Raw genomic sequence first — 13,029 nt, 5'->3', positions numbered from 1 at the left:
ATATAGGCCTAAGGCCTCAGTAAGTTACAGTATGAAGACTAAACAGGATACGCTCTTAGGCCTATTTATTGTAGCCTATATAAGTGTTGAAATATAGGCCTAAGGCCTCAGTAAGTTACAGTATGAAGACTAAACAGGATGCGCTCTTAGGCCTATTTATTGTAGCCTATATAAGTGTTGAAATATAGGCCTAAGGCCTCAGTAAGTTACAGTATGAAGACTAAACAGGATGCGCTCTTAGGCCTATTTATTGTAGCCTATATAAGTGTTGAAATATAGGCCTAAGGCCTCAGTAAGTTACAGTATGAAGACTAAACAGGATGCGCTCTTAGGCCTATTTATTGTAGCCTATATAAGTGTTAAATATAGGCCTAAGGCCTCAGTAAGTTACAGTATGATGACTAAACAGGATGCGCTCTTAGGCCTACTGCTCAATGGTGGTTATACAAGGCTGCTATACTAAGCCTACTAATTATAATGATATGACTTATGATTATAATTATCATGCTCATCATAATAATAATAATAACAACAAGAAGGAGATCAAGGAAAAAGGAGGGTTATTTAAAAAAATATATTATAAATATAATTTTGGGGACAATTTGGAACAGAGTAAACAACATGAAATAAATGATAAATAATGCCAGAGAGGCTGGTCTAAGGAAAAAAAGTGTAAAGCCTTTATTACAGCATAGCAAAGATTAAAAACAGACGAATTTGTGGAATTGTTTATTCGACATGTGGTTGCGTAAGGCTTATTGCTCACAGAATCAGTAGGCTATTAAACAAACAGTCAAACAGACAACAGAAGCAGGATCTGTCTTATTTCTGTAGATATATATGGAAGATTTACAAAGCCAGGCACATTTAACAGTTTGGCTGTTGATTATAGACCTAATTAAGTTGGAGTTTCCTCTCTACTCACTTTTCTTAGACAATTAAGGCTGTTTTCTCGTCTCCTGACTCCGCTGCTGCCTCGGCCGCCAATATGCTGGTTAACTTTGCTATTATGCACATAGCAACATGGTCTAGAAAAAAATGCAAATTCAACAGCACACTGATGTGTTTCAGAACCTGATGTGTTTCAGGACAGTAACCACTATCCAACGTGGGAGAAAGCGCATTTGCTATAAAATTATTTGCATTTTAATTTGTGTTGCATCATGGTTCTTACATAATATAACCATACACAATTTCAGTAGCACATCTCTTAGACTGATGGACTGTGCCATCCCCACGGCCTCCACAATGGATCAGTCCACTCAGACAGGCGCCAATCAGACAGGTGTCTTGTACACCATGATATTTTTGAGAAAGACTGGTAGACAGGACCCCTACCTGCTGTAATCTAGTAGGATAAAGACTGGAGAACAGGACCCCTACCTGCTGTAATCTACTGTAGTAGGAGAAAGACTGGAGGACAGGACCCCTACCTGCTGTAATCTACTGTAGTAGGAGAACGACTGGAGGACAGGACCCCTACCTGCTGTAATCTAGTATGATAAAGACTGGAAGCCAGGACCCCTACCTGCTGTAATCTAGTAGGATAAAGACTGGAGGACAGGACCCCTACCTGCTGTAATCTACTGTAGTTGGAGAAAGACTGGAGGACAGGACCCCTACCTGCTGTAATCTACTGTAGGTGGAGAAAGACTGGAGGACAGGACCCATACAGCTGTAATCTAGTAGGAGAAAGACTGGAGGACAGAACCCCTACCTGCTGTAATCTAGTAGGAGAAAGACTGGAGGACAGAACCCATACAGCTGTAATCTAGTAGGAGAAAGACTGGAGGACAGAACCCCTACCTGCTGTAATCTAGTAGGAGAAAGACTGGAGGACAGAACCCATACCTGCTGTAATCTAGTAGGAGAAAGACTGGAGGACAGAACCCCTACCTGCTGTAATCTAGTAGGAGAAAGACTGGAGGACAGAACCCATACCTGCTGTAATCTAGTAGGAGAAAGACTGGAGGACAGAACCCCTACCTGCTGTAATCTAGTAGGAGAAAGACTGGAGGACAGAACCCATACCTGCTGTAATCTAGTAGGAGAAAGACTGGAGGACAGAACCCATACAGCTGTAATCTAGTAGGAGAAAGACTGGAGGACAGAACCCATACCTGTTGTAATCTAGTAGGAGAAAGACTGGAGGACAGAACCCCTACCTGCTGTAATCTAGTAGGAGAAAGACTGGAGGACAGAACCCATACAGCTGTAATCTAGTAGGAGAAAGACTGGAGGACAGAACCCCTACCTGCTGTAATCTAGTAGGAGAAAGACTGGAGGACAGAACCCATACCTGCTGTAATCTAGTAGGAGAAAGACTGGAGGACAGAACCCCTACCTGCTGTAATCTAGTAGGAGAAAGACTGGAGGACAGAACCCATACCTGCTGTAATCTAGTAGGAGAAAGACTGGAGGACAGAACCCCTACCTGCTGTAATCTAGTAGGAGAAAGACTGGAGGACAGAACCCATACCTGCTGTAATCTAGTAGGAGAAAGACTGGAGGACAGAACCCCTACCTGCTGTAATCTAGTAGGAGAAAGACTGGAGGACAGAACCCCTACCTGCTGTAATCTAGTAGGAGAAAGACTGGAGGACAGAACCCCTACCTGCTGTAATCTAGTAGGAGAAAGACTGGAGGACAGAACCCATACAGCTGTAATCTAGTAGGAGAAAGACTGGAGGACAGAACCCATACAGCTGTAATCTAATAGGAGAAAGACTGGAGGACAGAACCCCTACATGCTGTAATCTAGTAGGAGAAAGACTGGAGGACAGAACCCCTACCTGCTGTAATCTAGTAGGAGAAAGACTGGAGGACAGAACCCATACCTGCTGTAATCTAGTAGGAGAAAGACTGGAGGACAGAACCCCTACCTGCTGTAATCTAGTAGGAGAAAGACTGGAGGACAGAACCCATACAGCTGTAATCTAGTAGGAGAAAGACTGGAGGACAGAACCCATACAGCTGTAATCTAATAGGAGAAAGACTGGAGGACAGAACCCCTACATGCTGTAATCTAGTAGGAGAAAGACTGGAGGACAGAACCCATACCTGCTGTAATCTATACAGCAAACACTTTGACAAGATGAAAAGAAAAACGGAGAGAGAGCGAGAGCAAGAGAAGGGGGGCGGAGAAGGAGGGGGCACAGATCAATCACTTGTTCCATGCTCTGACACTTCAGACATTTCCCTGTGACCTCTCTCTAGCTTGGAACACCTACAGGGCTACAGTTTGAAGAGAGAGGTGTGCTGCTCTGGTGTAGGGAACCACAGTGACCATGTAATCATGTTAGCTCTGTATGGAGTGATTCCAAGCCATGGTGTTATATAAGAAAATCACGAAGCCATGAATTTATAACACGATAAGTGCATGACAGGATCAAAATAACCATATACACATGTAGGATCTTAATTTGAGCCAGTTTGCTACAGCAGGAAAATAATCCTGCAGCAACAGGAAATGTGAATTATGTGATTATAATTCATGGACATTTTTGTAGGGGTTGATACATTTTTCATAAGGGAAAATCAAGTATGACATTTCAAAGGGGAAATTACAAACTTCAGAAGTATTTTTAAAAACACACTACACATTTGACATTTCCTGGAAAGTTCTCCTGCAACATGGTGATCAAATTAAGATCATGCATCTGTGGCCTTCTATAGTCCTATTTTGATGCTGTGATAATGCAGTATTGAATAAGGTGTGTGTAGACGATTCTGTACATTTGTTCTACCTTGAATAACAATGACATGCTATGTTGAAATATACACTGAGTATACCAAACATTAGGAACACCTTCCTAATATTGAGTTGCACCCCCCCCCCCCCACCCCACCCCCACCAGGCACCTACTACCATACCCCGTTTAAAGACACTTAAATATTTTCTTGCCCATTCACCGCCTGAATTGCACAAATAGACAATCCATGTATCAATTGTCTCCAAGCTTAAGAATTTAACCTGTCTCCTCCCCTTCATCAACACTGATTGAAGTGGATTTAACAAGTGACATCAACAAGGGATCTTAACTTTCACCTGGATTCACCTGGATTCACCTGGTCAGTCTGTGTTGTGGAAAGGGCAGGTGTTAAGGATTGGACCCTTTTTTCAAAATTCCCCTAAAATGACATACCCAAATCTAACTGTCTGTGGCTCATGACCTGAAGCACAGTTGACGTCGGAAGGTTACATACACCTTAGCCAAATACATTTAAACTCAGATTTTCACAATTCCTGACATTGAATCCTAGTAAAAATTCCCTGTCTTCAGTCAGTTAGGATCACCACTTTATTTTAAGTATTTGAAATGTCAGAATAATAGTAGAGAGAATGATTTATTTCAGCTTTTATTTATTTCATCACATTCTCAGTGGGTCAGAAGTTTACATACACTCAATTAGTATTTGGTAGCATTGCCTTTAAACTGTTTAACTTGGGTCAAGCGAAACGCTTCCCACAATAAGTTGGGTAAATTTTGGCCCATTCCTCCTGACAGAGCTGGTGTAACTGAGTCAGGTTTGTAGGCCTCCTTGCTCGCACACACTTTTTCAGTTCTGCCCACAAATTTTCTATAGGATTGAGGTCAGGGCTTTGTGATGGCCACTCCAATACCTTGACTTTGTTGTCCTTGCCACAACTTTGGAAGTATGCTTGGGGTCATTGTCCATTTGGAAGACCCATGTGACCAAGCTTTTAACTTCCTGACTGATGTCTCGAGATGTTGCTTCAATATATCCACATAATTTTACTGCCTCATGAAGCCATCTATTTTGTGAAGTGCACCAGTCCCTCCTGCAGCAAAGCACCCCCACAACATGATGCTGCCACCCCCGTGCCTCATGGTTGGGATGTTGTTCTTCGGCTTGCAAGCCTCCCTATATTTCCTCCAAACATAATGATGGTCATTATGGTCAAACACTTCTATCTTTGTTTCATCAGACCAGAGGACATTTCTCCAAAAAGTACGATCTTTGTCCCCATGTGCAGTTGCAAACCGTAGTCTGGATTTTATATGGTGGTTTTGGAGCAGTGCCTTCTTCCTTGCTGAGTGGCCTTTCAGGTTACGTCGATATAGGACTCATTTTACTGTGGATATAGATACTTTTGTACCTGTTTCCTCCAGCATCTTCACAAGGTCCTTTGCTGTTGTTCTGGGATTGATTTGCACTTTTCACACCAAAGTGCGTTTGTAACGGCATTCTTCCTCCTCTTCTGAGGGGGAGTAGCGAGAAGGATCGGAGGACCAATGCGCATGGTGGTAAGTGTCCTTAATGTTTATTTATAGACATAAACTGAACACTACAAAACAATAAACGTGAAACGAACGAAACCGAAACAGTACCGTGTGGCAACAAACACTCACACGGAAACAAACACCCACAACTCAAAAGTGAAACCCAGGCTACCTAAGTATGATTCTCAATCAGAGACAACTAACGACACCTGCCTCTGATTGAGAAGCATACTAGCCTGAACTCAAAACCCCAACATAGAAAAACACACATAGACTGCCCACCCCAACTCACGCCCTGACCATGACTTGGCTGACTGACGGCTCTGGCAGCTCCTGGCTGACTGGCGGCTCTGGCAGCTCCTGGCTGACTGGCGCCTCTGGCAGCTCCTGGCTGACTGGCGGCTCTGGCAGCTCCTAGCTGGCTGGCGGCTCTGGCAGCTCCTGGCTGGCTGACGGCTATGGAAGCTCCTGGCTGGCTGGGGGCTCTGGAGGCTCCTGGCTGGCTGGCGGCTCTGGAGGCTCCTGGCTTGCTGGGGGCTCTGGCGGCTCCTGGCTGACTGGCGGATCTGGCGGCTCCGGACAGACTGGCGGCTCTGGCGGCTCAGGACAGACGGGAGACTCTGGCGGCTCAGGACAGACGGGAGACTCTGGCGGCTCAGGACAGACGGGAGACTGGCGGCTCAGGACAGGCTGGAGACTCTGGCGGCTCAGGACAGACGGGAGTCTTTGACAGCGCTGGAGAGGAGGAAGGCTCTGGCAGCGCTGGGCAGGCGGGAGCACCTGTAGGCAGAAGACGGAGAGACAGCCTGGTGCGGGGGCTGCCACCGGAGGGCTGGTGCGTGGAGGTGGCACTGGGTAGATCGGACCGTGCAGGCGCACTGGAGCTCTTGAGCACCGAGCCTACCCAACCTTACCTGGTTGAATGCTCCCCGTAGCCAGGCCAGTGCGGCGAGGTGGAATAGCCAAGGCTGTGCTGGCGAACCGGGGACACCATGCGTAAGGATGGTGCCATGTACGCCGGCCTGAAGAGACGCACTGGAGACCAGATCCGTAGAGCCGGCTTCATGGCACCTGGCTCGATGCCCACTCTAGCCCGGCCGATACGAGGAGCTGGAATGTACCGCACCGAGCTATGCATACGCACTGGGGAAATTGTGCGCTACACAGCATAACACAGTGCCTGCCCGGTCCCTCTCGCTCTCCGGTAAGCACGGGAAGTTGGAGCAGGTCTCCTACCTGAACTCGCCACACTCCTCGTGTGCCCCCTCCCAATAATTTTTGGGGGCTGCCTCTCGGGCTTCCAGCCGCGCTGCCGTGCTGCCTCCTCATACTGACGCCTCTCTGCTTTCGCTGCCTCCAGCTCTGCTTTGGGACGGCAATATTCCCCTGGCTGAGTCCAGGGTCCTTTGCCGTCCAGAATCTCCTCCCAAGTCCACCTCTCCAGGTATCGCTGCCTCTCCTGCTGCTGCTGCCTGTTACCACGCTGCTTGGTCCTTGGTTGGTGGGTGTTTCTGTAACGGCATTCCTCCTCCGGCATTCCTCCTCTACAAAACAATAAACGTGAACATGAACGAAAACCGAAACAGTACCGTGTGACAACAAACACTCACACGGAAACAAACACCCACAAGTCAAAAGTGAAACCCAGGCTACCTAAGTATGATTCTCAATCAGAGACAACTAACGACACCTGTGATTGAGAACCATACTAGGCTGAACTCAAAACCCCAACATAGAAAAACACACATAGACTGCCCACCCCAACTCACGCCCTGACCATACTAAATAAAGACAAAACAAAGGAAATAAAGGTCAGAACGTGACAGCGTTCATCTCTAGAAGACAGAACGCGTCTCCTTCCTGAGCGGTATGACGGCTGCGTGGTCCCATGGTGTTTATACTTGCGTACTATTGTTTGTACAGATGAACGTGGTACCTTCAGGCGATTGGAAATTGCTCCCAAGGATGAACCAGACTTGTGGAGGTCAACAATTATTTTCTAATAATACATTAAAAAAACTGAAACCATTTCATGACCAAGACTTGGCATCTATAAGGTCTTATTTATGCATAATGTAAGCAATGACATGAGATACATTTTTGGATTTTCCCATAATGTCAAGCAAAGAGGCACTGAGTTTGAAGGTAGGCCTTGAAATACATTCACAGGTACACCTCCAATTGACTCAAATGGTGTCAATTTGCCTATCAGAAGCTTCTAAAGCCATGATATCATTTTCTGGAATTTTCCATGCTGTTTAAAGGCACCGTCAACTAAACTTCTGACCCACTGGAATTGTGATAAAATGAATTATAAGTGAAATAATCTGTCTGTAAACAATTGTTGTAAAAATTACGTGCGTCATGCAGAAAGCAGATGTCCTACCCGACTTGCCCAAACTATAGTTTGTTAACTTCTTGCGTCGAGCCATCCCGGATCCGGGATCGTGAATACAGCCTCAAGCTCATTACCATAACGCAACGTTAACTATTCATGAAAATCGCAAATGAAATGAAATTAATATGCTAGCTCTCAAGCTTAGCCTTTTGTTAACAACACTGTCATCTCAGATTTTCAAAATATGCTTCTCAACCATAGCAAAACAAGCATTTGTGTAACAGCTAGCGCAGCTAGCGTAGCATTCAGCGTTACGATTAGCAGGCAACATTTTCACAAAAACCAGAAAATCATTCAAATAAAATCATTACCTTTGAAGAACTTCAGATGTTTTCAATGAGGAGACTCTCAGTTAGATAGCAAATGCTCAGTTTTTCCTGAAAGATTATTTGTTTAGGAGAAATCGCTCCGTTTGGTGCGTCACGTTTAGCTACGAAAAAAACCTGTATCCAGGAGTGTAATTATCCCCGCAGCTCATTAGCATAACACAACGTTAACTATTCATGAAAATCGCAAATGAAATGAAATGAATATGCTAGCTCTCAAGCTTAGCCTTTTGTTAACAACACTGTCATCTTAGATTTTCAAAATATGCTTCTCAACCATAGCAAAACAAGCATTTGTGTAACAGCTAGCGCACCTAGCGTAGCATTTAGCGTTAGCATTAGCAGGCAACATTTTCACAAAAAACAGAAAATAATTCAAATAAAATCATTACCTTTGAAGAACTTCAGATGTTTTCAATGAGGAGACTCTCAGTTAGATAGCAAATGCTCAGTTTTTCCTGAAAGATTATTTGTTTATGAGAAATTGCTCCGTTTGGTGCGTCACGTTTGGCTACCAAAAAAAACGAAAATTCAGTCTTCAAAACGCAGAACTTTTTTCCAAATTAACTCCATAATATCGACTGAAACATGGTAAACGTTGTTTAGAATCAATCCTCAAGGTGTTTTTCACATATCTCTTCATGATATATCGTTCGTTGAAAGCCTCCTCTCTCCTCTCAATCACTGGATGACTGCGTGCAACTTGTAGATTACGCACCAATTTAGACAAAGGACACCGGGCGGACCCCTGGTAAATGTAGTCTCTTATGGCCAATCTTCCAATGATATGCCTACAAATACGTCACAATGCTGCAGACACCTTGGAGAAACGATAGGAAGGGCAGGCTCATTCCCGGCGCATTCACAGCCATATAAGGAGACAATGGAAAACAGAGCTTCAAAAATTCTGCCCATTTCCTGGTTGAAGTTTCATCTTGGTTTCGCCTGTAGCATGAGTTCTGTGGCACTCACAGATAATATCTTTGCAGTTTTGGAAACCTTCGAGCGTTTTCTTTCCAAAGATGCCAATTATATGCATAGTCGAGCATCTTTTCGTGACAAAATATTGCGCTTAAAACGGGCACGTTTTTTTATCCATAAATTAAAAGAGCGCCCCCTATATCCAAGAAGTTAACAAGAAATTTGTGGAGTGGTTGAAAAACAAGATTTAATGACTCCAACCTAAGTGTATGTAAACCTCCGACTTCAAATGTATATGCATATTCTTGATACCATTTGAAAGAAAACACTTTGAAGTTTGTGGAACTGTGAAATGAATGAAGGAGAATATAATTAGATCTGGTAAAAGATCATACAAAGAAAAAAACGTTTTTTTTGTTTTTCTGTACCATCATCTTTGAAATGCAAGAGAAAGGCCATAATATATTATTATTACATTTAGATTTTGACCACTAGATGGCAGCAGTGTGTGTGCAAAGTTTTAGACGGATCCAATGAACCATTGCATTCTGTTCAAAATGTTGTATCAAGACTGCCCAAATGTGCCTAATTGGTTTATTAATAACTTTTCAAGTTCATAACTGTGCACTCTCCTCAAACAATAGCAAGGTAGCTACTGTAAATTGGTCAGTGCAGTTCGATTAACAAGAATTTAACCTTTCTGACAATATCAGATATGTCTATGTCCTGGGAAATGTTCTTGTTACTTACGACCTCATGCTATTCACATTAGCCTACGTTAGCTCAACCGTACCGAGGTGGACCCACCAATCCTGTAAAGGTTTTAACCACTTCACATGTTTCTGACAGAAAATAACAACTGAGAATGCAGTGGCAATGTACACACGAACCCTGCCCAAGGTCAAACGAGGAAACTGAAAACGGACCGATGGCGGAGAATATTTCCTCACTGCATGGTTGATGCCCTGACCTGATGTCAGTCCAGCTGACAGAGGGAACTCGAGAATGAATGCATTATTCAAGGTTGTGGATGAGATTGCAACATCTGGAGACATCAGTCCTACCTCACAGTACTCAGTGATGATGCAGAAGGAATCTCTATGCAGAAAGCTGCTGTAGAAAGTGATGATGGCTGGGTGGTGGAGCTGGGACAGGAGCTGAGCCTCCTGGGATGCCTGGACTGTCTCGTTAGGACGCAGGTCCCCCAGAGGGATCTCCTTCAGCACCTTACTAGGGGTCAAAGGTCAGACGGCAAAGGAGAGAGAAAGGTTATAGTAAGGGGTTTTTCCAAAATGGGCAACACATGTACGTAGTAGCAAGTTATTTTTATTTTTTATTTAACCAAGCAAGTCAGTTAAGAACAAATCCTCATTTACAATGGCAGCCTAGGAACAGTGGGTTAACTGCCTTGTGCAGGAGCAGAATGACAGATTTCTATCTTGTCAGCTCAAGGGATCTAGCAACCTTTCGGTTACTGTCCCAACGCTCTAACCACTAGACTACCTGCCGCCCATATATCCATATAAAGTATTAGGGAGTGCAAATGTGAAAAGCTGGCAATAGACGAAAGTTGACCACCGTACCCCAATTATCATCCTGGGCAGGGACAGGGAACATCATTCAGACAGATCGTTTAAAATGTATGTTTTCTCCAGTCCCCTGTCTGGTCCTGGGTACATACACACATGTATGCTACCTCTCCTTCTCTCCTCCTCTCTACCTCTCCTCCTCTCTACCTCTCCTCCTCTCTACCTCTCCTCCTCTCTTCCTCTCCTCCTCTCTACCTCTCCTCTCTATCGCTCCTCCTCTCTACCTCTCCTCCTCTCAATCGCTCCTCCTCTCTACCTCTCCTCCTCTCTAACTCTCCTCCTCTCTTCCTCTCCTCCTCCCTACCTCTCCTCCTCTCTACCTCTCCTCCTCTCTTCCTCTCCTCCTCTCTACCTCTCCTCCTCTCTACCTCTCCTCCTCTCTCCCTCTCCTCCTCTCTACCTCTCCTCCTCTCTACCTCTCCTCCTCTCTACCTCTCCTCTCTATCGCTCCTCCTCTCTACCTCTCCTCCTCTCTATCGCTCCTCCTCTCTACCTCTCCTCCTCTCAACCTCTCCTCCTCTCTATTGCTCCTCCTCTCTACCTCTCCTCCTCTCTATCGCTCCTCCTCTCTACCTCTCCTCCACTCTTCCTCTCCTCCTCTCTACCTCTCCTCCTCTCTACCTCTCCTCTTCTCTTCCTCTCCTCCTCTCTACCTCTCCGCTCTACCTCTCCTCCTCTCTACCTCTCTTCCTCTCCTCCTCTCTACCTCTCTTCCTCTCCTCCTCTCTACCTCTCCTCCTCTCTATCGCTCCTCCTCTCTACCTCTCCTCCTCTCTTCATCTCCTCCTCTCTACCTCTCCTCCTTCCATACCTTTAAGGAGCTCATCAGGCCCCACTCAGAGAAAGGACTGATCTGTCGCAGCACAAAGAACCTCTGGCTAAATTGGTCCACAGGTCATTGATGTGAAGTCTACGTTCTCATTCAGTCTCTCTCTATTCAGCTTCCTACTTCACTTTCTCTCACCTTCTGCAAAGGTTAGGCAGCGGAAACGCATTGTCCTAAATGACATCCTGCTATGCTGCTCTGAGACTGAGAGATCCTTAGGCTTCTGATATGATTAACCACAACACATGGCCCTAACTATGACACATGTTGGGTTGGGTTGGCATCCAGGGTTAGTGTGGTTGGTGAAATGTGTTCCATCTGGTGTTGCGTCTTCTCAGCTCTCTTCACAGGTTCCCGGTGGCAGCAGTCAAGACATTTAAGACCTAACTTCCACTTTCTTCCTTCCTGCCGGAAAACATATTTTACACCCTCTTCTGTTGGCTCTCTGCAATGAGTCATGGTCAAGCTGGGCTGTGTCTGATAGTCGGTCAGATTATTTGTCTTCCTGGAATGAAATGATCGTCTGCAGATTGAGTGTTCCTTGACTTCTTGTTAATGTCAGCGTAGGTGTGGGCTTACTGTTGTTCTGAGCCAGTGATCCCAGGTTGAAGTAACCTCCGGGTCACTACCACATCAGTGGGCAGGGCTGAGAGGTCATCCAGGAGACAGTGGAGGGATGGGATCATTCATGACAAAGCTGTGGTTTGATGTACTACATGGCCAACACTGTCTAAGACTGCTGTTTGTGGAGATTTCCAACACTGTCTAAGACTGCTGTTGGTGGAGATTTCCAACACTGTCTAAGACTGCTGTTGGTGGAGATTTCCAACACTGTCTAAGAGTGCTGTTGGTGGAGGTTTCCAACACTGTTGAAGTCAGCTGGTTGAGGAGATGTTGGTGGAGATTTCCAACACTGTTGAAGTCAGCTGGTTGAGGAGATGTTGGTGGTGATTTCCAACACTGTTGAAGTCAGCTGGTTGAGGAGATGTTGGTGGAGATTTCCAACACTGTTGAAGTCAGCTGGTTGAGGAGATGTTGGTGGAGATTTCCAACACTGTTGAAGTCAGCTGGTTGAGGAGATGTTGGTGGAACATTGTGATAAATGGGTCGTTCAAAATCCCCCTCCATATACTGTGCTTCATTAGATATCATCACCTTTCCCATGTCCTCATGCATACAGTATGTACAGTATGATACGATAAATGGTTTGCAGTTTAGTGGCCTTGTCCTTGGTGGCAGAGATTGACATAGAGCAGGGTTGCTTAAATAATGGGCCTGGGCCTAAAGTGGGCCCTGGGCAAGTGGGTCACGAGTTATCAGAACCCCTGACGTAGAGGACCAGAGATTGGCACAGAAGGACTCATCTGTTAGTGTGACATGGAGCATCTAGAATAGATGACTCCTTCTAGCCAGAGGCAGGCTGGCAGGGGAGCCATTCAATGGCACATTGGTTATGTAACAAACAAACAGCTGACATCACCTTGCCTTTGTGTTTCTACACATTTAGCATATTATGTCACAGAAGGTAATTGAGCAGGAATATAAATATGATTGGTGAATTAAAATAACTGAGAGTATGTGTTTAGTATATAGAAATGTGTCTATGTGACTCAGTGCTTCGTTTTTTGCTTTTGTTTTATGCAATTGTTCTGTCTCCCTCATAATATCACATTGTTCTGTCTCCCTCATAATATCACATTGTTCTGTCTCCCTCATAATATCA

General features: G+C 45.0%; 1 protein-coding gene across 1 annotated transcript in view; it reads right to left on the bottom strand.

The window, feature by feature from the left end:
• nek11 (NIMA-related kinase 11) overlaps positions 1–13,029 on the bottom strand; it is a 146,701-nt gene that overhangs the window by 110,209 nt on the left and 23,463 nt on the right. The window contains exon 3 of the mRNA XM_031803379.1: positions 9,956–10,121. Coding sequence (XP_031659239.1) covers positions 9,956–10,121 — 166 coding nt within the window. The remainder of the gene's footprint in view (positions 1–9,955; positions 10,122–13,029) is intronic.

The sequence above is a fragment of the Oncorhynchus kisutch genome, linkage group LG2 (genome assembly GCF_002021735.2).
Source record: "Oncorhynchus kisutch isolate 150728-3 linkage group LG2, Okis_V2, whole genome shotgun sequence".
NCBI lineage: Eukaryota > Metazoa > Chordata > Actinopteri > Salmoniformes > Salmonidae > Oncorhynchus > Oncorhynchus kisutch.
Note: the sequence above shows the minus strand (reverse complement) of the source record. Positions and strands in the feature narration are given on the sequence as shown.